Source organism: Citrus clementina, unplaced genomic scaffold (genome assembly GCF_000493195.1).
Source record: "Citrus clementina cultivar Clemenules unplaced genomic scaffold, Citrus_clementina_v1.0 scaffold_4, whole genome shotgun sequence".
Taxonomy (NCBI): domain Eukaryota; kingdom Viridiplantae; phylum Streptophyta; class Magnoliopsida; order Sapindales; family Rutaceae; genus Citrus; species Citrus x clementina.
In genome coordinates this window covers 5,328,172-5,338,024 of record NW_006262274.1, presented here as the reverse complement: position 1 = coordinate 5,338,024, position 9,853 = coordinate 5,328,172, and the positions used below count along the sequence as shown (strand labels likewise).

The window sequence follows — 9,853 nt, the reverse complement described above, 5'->3', positions numbered from 1 at the left end:
TATGGGAGAGCTCGTAAATGTAATATTCCTTGTAATAACAATATGGTTCAGGACTGTAAGACTAGATGGAACTCTACATATTTAATGTTTGATAGAGTTTTGGTTTTCAAATAAGTATTTCCTCATTTGAAACAACGAGAACCGTTATACAAATCTTTACCCACTGAAGAAGATTAGGTTTTTGCTAAAGAAATTCGGGATATATTTTCTATTATACAAGTGAAAAATCATATCAATATAATTTTTAAATTATAACAGTTAATGTTTACTCAACATTTTAAGTGTTGTAGTGTTCAAGTTAGAGTTGCGTAACCTCAATTTCAAACATGCCCCTTAGTTTGATTCACTAAAAGCTTAACAAAAAGATAGGTTGCAGTAGACAATAATGCTTTATTTAAGAATTTATTAAAAGGTATACAATACTTAAAATGAAGTGACACAAATGAAAAACGAAATTTCACTTCAAAAGCCTTTTATTGAGCATGTGTTTAATTGTTCATTCATTCCATTATATGTCGAAAACATATTTTTTAAAGAATAGAAGTAATAAAAAAGTTTCATTTGCGAAAGTAGCACACTTACCATTTCTCTTATTCAAAAGCCTTTTATTGAGCACGTGTTTAATTATTCATTCATTCCATTATATGTCGAAAACATATTTTTTAACAATAATGCTATATATCCCAAATATTGATCCCAAAACTCATCCCAAGTGATGTGGCAGCTGATATGGTATCCAACTTATAAATTTATTCTAAATTAAAATAGACCCCTCTAAAATACTTTATTTTAAAGTAAATCCCTTTTACAATTAAAAGTCTTTTGCTCTATCGTTTTTGGGCTGGCTACAAACTGAACGAACAGAGACGAATAGAGAGAGAAAGTTCAGGGAAAGCAAAGTTTTCGATTTCTTCTCACTCATGACAAGTTCGTTCTTTTACCAAACTATTTTACTAGCACTCAACAATATCATGTATTTATTGATTCCTTTTTGTTTATTTTTTATTATTTATCATGTATTTACATTATTTTTTTGTGATTGAGATAGCATATTTGGGTCAAAAGAATAAGAGGACTGATGGCGGTGTATAGATTTGGTAAAAGATGGTTGTATTCGGTGGTAACATGTTGAAGATCACTTTTTTTTATTTTGTTTCACCCTGATTTTGCCGAAAAAGTACATTATCAGGAGCTTGGAAACTTTGCATTTAACCAAAATAATTTATTTTCAAAGCTTTCCTTTTTTTTACTTTAATCTCAAAAGCAATAACTTAATTTGGTTTTATTTTTTTTAGTTCCCAGGTTGCATATGAAGTACTCCAAAAGATTTTGTGATATTAGTTAAGAAGAAAGGTGAATTGATTGTTATAGTATCTAATGACACTGAAGTTGTGCACAATGATGAGCCTCATTTTTTGCATCAAGGTTATTGGGAATTTGGCCTTGACTACTAAAGCAACTGAAATAAGAATGATTGCTCCAGTGGTTCAGCTTGTGTGTTTTGGAGAACAAATTGTCTAGTTATCGGCATTAATTTTTAATGCCAAATTGCAGTTCATAGAGCAGACAGTGAGGAGGTTGCACAAGCTGAAGTGCTCTCTGTGCTAGAATGGGCAAGAAAACAGAGTTATATGACAGAAAGTTAGATTTCGTCCAGTGATTATTCATATTCAATAGTTAGTAGCAATTAACATAGGGAAGAAAATAAATTAATATGGTAATTTATTTCAATGAAACCCAAGAGAATGGCTTCTTCTGTAAACTCAATATGTACTGAAAATTAATCTACACTTAATTAGCTTTGCCATTCGAAGAGAAATTTCAACAATATTCATTCGCATTATTATAAAAAATTGAAAATGTACTTCATTCCTAACTAAAATGTTCACTCTTTTTTTCTTTTAAAGGAAAATTCATTAACTATAAGAACATAAAATCACAAAGACATAACATATAGATTGTCTTGTTACTATAAAATTGCAATAGCTCAACCTATAATCATCCATGCAATTAAAAATCCATAATTCATCATAAATTTCAAAGCAAAAACTGAACTGTGAAAGTAATTTAACAATAATCTAACAGTATTGTTTGATAACATAATGTTTTCAAATAATTCTCGTACTCCCATCTTTTTATGTTTGGCTTCTTGCTAGATATTTCAATCTCTTTACAACTCTCGAGTGACCTGCATACGTTACAAAGGATTAGTTAAAAAGAAAAGGCTAAAGATTTGTAACTATGAGAAAATATATTATTTATTTATCTATGTAGTACCCTAAATATAAAAAAAAAATGACATCAATCTAATGACAATAAGAATAACATACTCCTTATAATTATATACCAAGAAAAAAGAATAAAAACATATTACCTGCATTGGATTATCAGAAGTAACCATTGCATGAGTGGTGTTGTTCTCCAATCCATATCTTTGTGTTTCACTACTTATCATTTGAGATCCCTTGAATAAAATAATATGTAGGAATTATAAGTACTGTATAATAAAATATTTTATAAGCATTTTGGATAAAATTTATTAATTTCATACCTTGGTCGTTTTCTTTTGCTTTTTTCTCTTAATAATTTGCTCAACCTTAGACTGCCTTCGTTTGTAAGGTGAACGACCTTTACTTCTAATTGCTAGTGGAGAAAGAATTTTACCATTATGATTGCCACGAACCTCCCCATATTTTGTTGTGCCATGAGCTATATTACTTCCACGTTGACTAATTTCACCCCCACCTCCATTTAGCATTAGTTTTGCTTTCAATCATCTAATACCTCCAACACCATATTGCAATTATTCTCATTATTAGTCGCTAGTTCAGCTACATCATAAAAAAAGTTGCACATCTTATCAAATCTGAGTCCTTCAGGTTTTGTGCTCCAATTGTCATTACTTACTTTCACCTTAGTGTGACATCTTTTTATATCCTTTCTCCATCGCCTCAAAATATACTGTTCTGGAATAGAAAATATTTCTTTATGAATAAGCACTGCAATTATGTGTCGACATAATATTCCCTTAAACTCAAATAGTCGACACTTACAATTAATCTCACAATTAACCTCATTAAAAGAAACTTCAAAAGGGTCACGACGATGATTCTCTCCAATTTTAACATCTTCAACTACTACAAACTTTGAAGTTAAAATATTTGTTTAACATGAAAATATCTCACAAAAGATTTTTCCTTTTAACTCTTGCTGAAATTCTCTGAATTTTTCCATTGTATAAGTATCTCGGAATTGCTACTCCATGGCATAATGAGTAACACAAGGGATATTAGAATTCAAATAATTAAAACCAGCATGATTTTCTTTTTCCACCTTGTCCCGTAGTGCATTTCCATATTGTTCAACAAATTGTTTTATAGTAGTTTTTGAATTTACATACCCATCAAAGAATGCATGCATACTCTCATTGCGTTGTGTTGTGGACATTCCTACCCAAAATATATCATTCACATATGTTGGAACCCAATGTTGCCTCTCATCATACAAGTTTTGCAACCATTCGTTGTTATGAAGATTATATTTTTCAATGAACACCATCCAACGTTCATCAAAATCAGAAGGTATTAAAGAATCATAAACAATATTCTGCATAGTCAACTTGATCACTTCATATTTCTTGTAACCTTTCAATTTTTCTGGAAGCTTTTTCATTATGTGCCACAAACACCACCTATGTCACGCATGCGAAAAGACAACTTTAATCGCCTTATGCATGGCCTTATCTTGATAAGTGATTATGGCATTTGGAGCACAACCAGACATGCATGTAAGCCAAGATTGAAAAAGCCATACATATGTGTCAATGTCCTCGTTAGAAATCAAACCACATCCTAATAATGTTGATTGTCCATGATGATTGACCCCAACAAAAGCAGCAAATGGCATATCATATTTATTTGTTAGATATGTTGAATCAAAAGTAATAACATCACCAAATTCTTTATTCGCTGTTCTATTTCTTGCATCAGCCCAAAATAAATTTTTCAATCGAGCATCTTCATCTAAATCCACCATATAAAAAAAATTGGAGTTTCCATTTTGCATTTTTAAAAAATAATCAAGAACTGCAGAAGCATTACCATCCCCAAGCCGTAAGCGCCTTACTTTGTCTAAATGATTCCTACAATCTTTTTCTAGGAAAGTTAAATTCTCATGTCCTCCTGCTTCAACCACCAAAGAATTAAAGCTTTTATTCGGTCTTATTCTTGCTTGATCATTCAAATCCAACTTTCTTTGAACAAACAACTTCATTACCCTGTTGGTTTTCAGAAAACGAGCCTTACTTGGTGTGTTTAACTCATGATTATGCTCATATGTAATGGATCTGACCTCCCACTTTCTGTCGAAGCATGATGTTGCCCTTACTTTTGAAATATGAGTGTGCAACCCAAGAGGGGGGGGTGAATTGGAATTTTAAAAATTATCCTAGGCAAACCACACAACAATTCAATCTAATGCCTTAATCAATTCGAAAACAATAAATTCAAATAAACACAATATTAAAAGAGTAAGGGAAGAGAAAACGAACACAAGGATTTTTACGTGGTTCGGCTATCCCCGCCTACGTCCACGCCTCCAAGCTCACCCGCTTGAGGATTTCACTATCCAAGCCTTTCCAAGGCTTCAACGATTACAATTGACTTCGAGGTGTCAATAAACCTTTACAACAAGAGATTATCTCTCCAATCTCTTCACTCTAAGTGTTTCTCACACTTGTACTCTCACAATTTGATGAGAAATGATAAATACAACAATGAATCTCTCTTTAAGAGTGGATATACAAATTATAGCTCAATGATGATTCAACAAATGATGATTTACAAAATGGAAGCTCAATATATGTTGTGTGCACTTGTTTATGCTTGCTTGAGTTACCAAAAATGAATTGGTTTTGAGTTTATATAGTTTGAACTCAAAAACTAGCCGTTACTAGTCGTTATGCACATTTTTTGTCGTAACCGGCTTGCCGTTTAACCATATCCGGTAAGCCGCTTTCGTTCTGGTGCTTACTGCCCCGTATCCGGCTTGCCGTTTATCAATATCCGGTAAGCCGCTTGCTACAGTAACTGCTACAGTAAAACATTTCCCAAAATTTATAATTTGACCCCAAAACTTTATAAAACTGTACTATAGCCCAAAACGTTATGAAACTTTACAAATAAGTCCAATTTCAGAATTTCTAAATAATGTTTTGTTTATCCCAAAACTTTCTGAAATTATGATATTACCAAAGATGCTATGACACTTTTCAAATAAGTCCTTTACCAAAATTTCAAGCAATACTTGTTTATTTCAAAGTTTTCAAAATTCTTTCAATTAAACCATAAACTTTGAAAAACAACCAATTTCATAAAATCATTTTTCCATTAAATATGAAACATTTATAATGTGAAAATAATGATTTATTTAAAAAGAATATTAAATAATTTAGGCTTAAAAGATTAATCATTCTTAATCTTGTTTGTTATCATCAAAATCAATATTATGGAAACATATATGTTAACAACTTTAACCTTACAATTTGTTTTGGATGTTGGTTGTAATTTAAAAGGATGGTTCGATAAAGATTTTGCCTTACCGCTGCGTGAATATGAAAATGTCACATATTTCAACTCTCCATCGTCTCCTTTGCTAGAGGTTCTTTTAATAATTTCGAATCCCATTATCTTTGCATACATCTTGTAGAACTCAAACAAATCTTGAGTTGTATCAAAAACCATGCCAATTTTTGGCTCAATAATTTCTTCTGCATTTGGTTCATTACTTATATCTTTCTCGTCATCAACCTGATTTAAATAAAGCAAAAATATCCAACTAATTAAAATCATCATCAATTAATACAAATTAGAAACATATTAATACAAGGTATAAAAAAATAAGAATAAAAATTAAAAAATTCACCTCATCAACAATGATTTCTGGGGAGTTTTCTATTTCTTTTGACTCCAAATCCGTCATCTCAACTGAAGGTTTTGTTCTTCCTAAAGTTCATGTCTCTGTTCATTCAATTTGCAGCCAAGCAATTCAAATTCCATCAATTCGATTTTTTTTTTTCAAGAAGTGCAGATTGTTGAGTGCTAATAAAATAGTTTGGTAGGAATTACAAACCTGTCATGAGTGAGAAGACTTTGCTCTCCCTGAACTTTCACTTTAATTTGCAGCCAAGCCAAAATACGATAAGACAAACCTATTCAATTTACAGCCAGACCAAATTTGCAGCCAGGCCAAAAACGATAGGGCAAAAGACTTTTAATTGTAAAATGGATTTACTTTAAAATAAAGTATTTTAGAGGGGTCTATTTTAATTTAGAATAAATTTATAAGTTGGATGCCATATCAACTGCCACATCACTTGGGATGAGTTTTGGGATTAATATTTGGGATATGTAGTATTATTGATTTTTTAAAGAATAGAAGTAATAAAAAAGTTTCATTTGCGAAAGTAGCACACTTACCATTTCTCTTATTTAAAAGCTAAAAATGAATGTTTACGGTATAAATACTTTTAAGCAATCTGTCACAAATTAGCTTGTAAATCATTTATCGATGGTATGGACCACTTAAGCCTAGTAATTGCTCATGTCTTGAGTGCTTAATACATCGATTGTCGATTGATTTTACTAATTTCAGATTTTGTGAGACTTATATACAATTGAAGAAGAGATTAAGGGAGTAAGGGAAAATATGAAATATTTCAGGGAGTTAATTGATAATATCCTTTATTGTTTCAGAAAGGAGAATTCTTTTTCTTTTTCCCATTAAAATTTAAAAAGAGAAAGTTTATCGCTTTATCTGTAGATATTATACACACACACACACACACACACACACCAAAAATGCTAAAAAATTATCATGCAATCATCTGTATTCTTCATATGCGTGAGTTTTGCTTCTCCTTAGCTTCTGCTTTTCTGGCTTCTTATTTCTTAATTGAATTTTGTCTTCTAATGCTAGCAATTTGCAGTTTCTCATGCAGCATTTCTTGGGTTCTGAAGTGGGTTGTGTTCAATTTTGCTCTAAGAATGTTAGTTGCTTAGCTTATTCATGTATTCAATGAACAGTTCAGTCATGCTTTATTGCTTTGAGAGGCTGAAAATTTTGGGGTCGTTATTTTTATGTTAATGTTGTTGATGAGCACTTCAATGGTTTTGTGTGATAATTTATTATTCATTGACCAAAACAACAAGTGTAGAACTAGAAGCTCACTTTTTGTACACAATTCATCAAGCTGTTTGATTCAATTTAGTGGCAAGAAACAAAGGCTTTGTGGGTTCATCCCAAATGCAAAAAAGGGTAGTGGAAATAAATATTCAAAGGGTAAGAGAAGTTGGTGGCAAAGGTTCTTTCTCGATGATGATGGGAATTGGTTTGGTTTGAAAGATAATGATTTGATTGAAGAGGAGAATGATATTTCTAGTGATGGGGAGTTATCGGAGAATGAGAAGTTTGAGGCGTGGAAGAGGAGGGCGGAAGCTATTGTAGAGTTGAGGGAAGCTCAACAAGATATGAGGAATGAAGAGAATAGGAGGTGGGAGGACTGGATTATGGATGATAATCATGGAAATGGTGCTGATTCTTCTTGGAGTCAAGATTTCGGTAATGGGATTTGGGAAGGGAATGATCTGAGTGAGTTGTTTCCTGAAAGGGGGTTGGTTGAGTCAGTAAGGGACTTGGTTCTTGGCACAGAAGAAAATGATATTTTGTACGAAGATCGGGTTTTCCGGTATGCTTCTACAAATTCGGTAAGTAATTATGTGTAATTTTGTTGTAATGTTCACTATCTAGTAGTGGTTGTTGGAAGAGTGTAACATGTCTTTCTGCCAATACGTAAATGGATGTTTACATTGAAGAATTGATCTAGCATTAAAAGAAAAAAATAAAAAAACACTCATTGGTACCTGGCCTGCATTGCTGTTGCTTTAAAATTAGTGAACTTATACAGTCAGAAATGAATGCCTGGGCAAGCTAATTAAACTTGACAACCTAAATCCCCTTGCCTTGTATGAAATATGCATCTGCTTCACCTGAAAATGTGCTTTTTCTTGTCCATTTTGTTATTTGTAAATTTATGCTTTTCTGGTGGAGCTTTGGAATTATAATGCTAGTTGCAGAGTTGATTAATGCAAAGAACATTTTATTTGTGCTTGCTGAGAAATCACTAGTCCCAAAATCTTTAGCTAATAGGAAACTGTGGCATTGCCCCTCACGTTCATTGCTGAAGTTTAATAAAATGAACTTTATCAGGTGGATCCAAATGCAACCAAATAAACATGTGGATTAGACATTCACAACGAACCGCAAACCTCTTTTATAACTGACTGGTAGAATGGAGGCTATGATACCATGTTGAGACACCATTAAGCCTGGCAATTCTCAAATATAGTGTTCAAACTCTAATATTAGTTATGTATGTTTGGTTGTTGAAAGCCTTTTAGAGAGGCAATACTCTGATATGTTATAAACTTGCGGAAAGACGGTATAACTAGGGCGAAGTTCGTAACTTCACTTAATAGTATGAATGAACTCAAAATAACATCTTTTCACTTCATGTGTCTTTTTAGTTTTAAATGGCAGCTGAGCCATTTCCTGTCAGTTTAAGCTCTTGGATTCATGGTGCTTCAATACTCCATTTCTTTTATTTTATTTCCACAACTGCCCCTTCTTCCAGATCTCACCACAATATCATCTATCTGATGTTTATGTTTTGAAAAGTTTAATGGCAGATACAGGTTAACTGGGGTGTATCAGGATTCTTCAAAACATTCCCCTTAGTTTCAGATTGTTAGAAGAAGGCCCTCAAATTTATGAAAATCTCTCTGGGAATTTCTCAAATTGTGGTAGGAATCCCTGCCACATAGGGGTTTTGATGTATTTTTGATCCACTTAGGCTGACCATGATATGATCTGAAAGTTGAAAGAGGCCAAAAGTATTTTACCTTTCACTTATTCTTTCTCTCTCTCTTACTGATTTATCTGTGCATGATTATAATGATTTCATTTCTTTTATAGAAGTCTATGAGAATTGATTTCTCAGCCCATTTACATGAAAACCGTATAAGCTCTGTATACAAATTCTAAGTGTTCACCTTCATGATATTTAAACTCTTCTCCTTTTTTCAATCAATAAAGTTTTCTTCATTTTTCTTGTTTTGTTAAATCTTGTCTGGGTTTAAAGTAATTATTTTTAGGGAATATTTAAAAAAGAAGCCAAATTCAGTATATAGCATGGAGGCTTTGTTAAGTGCTCTTTGCTCATGTTTTACTCCTGCAAGAGTGAGGAGAAGTTGATTGGTCAATTAGATAGAATATTTAAGGATGACCTGAGAGCTACAGTACGAAAATCAACAATCTCAATGAGGAGTAATGAGTGAGGAATAAAAATGATGGAACTTTCTATAACTTGTCATTGAATATTTACAATCATATCATGTCTGATGTTTTTGTGAGTTTCATATGATCTGAATTATGACGTACCATGTTTGATTTTGAATCTTTATGACTACCCTTGGCAATCATATACTTTTTCCTTTTAGCAGTTTGGATATCTTGACTAGCTGATAATTTGTCATTCTAGCAGTATTATATGACAAGATGGCCTAAGCAATTTCCCTGTTGTTTCAGGCTAAATTTTTGGCATTACTGATACTTATACCTTGGGCCTTGGACTTTGTGGTTCATGATTTTGTTCTCATGCCTTTTCTAGACAGGTAATCATTGAATTCAAGAATCATAGCTCAAGTATTTAACTTATGATCGCATAACAAACATACATAAGTATTATTCTTTGCCTAATTTATGTATTCTTCTATCTAATTTTTTGTGGGATAATCAT

General features: G+C 32.3%; 1 protein-coding gene across 1 annotated transcript in view; it reads left to right on the top strand.

Annotated features, from left to right (window-relative positions):
* Positions 1–6,845: 6,845 nt before the first annotated feature.
* Positions 6,846–9,853, top strand: part of LOC18045721 (chloroplast envelope membrane protein) — a 9,700-nt gene continuing 6,692 nt past the window's right edge. The window contains exons 1-3 of the mRNA XM_006436326.2: positions 6,846–6,900; positions 6,986–7,763; positions 9,643–9,728. Of these exons, the coding sequence (XP_006436389.2) occupies positions 7,137–7,763; positions 9,643–9,728 (713 nt within the window). The 5' untranslated portion in view covers positions 6,846–6,900; positions 6,986–7,136. The remainder of the gene's footprint in view (positions 6,901–6,985; positions 7,764–9,642; positions 9,729–9,853) is intronic.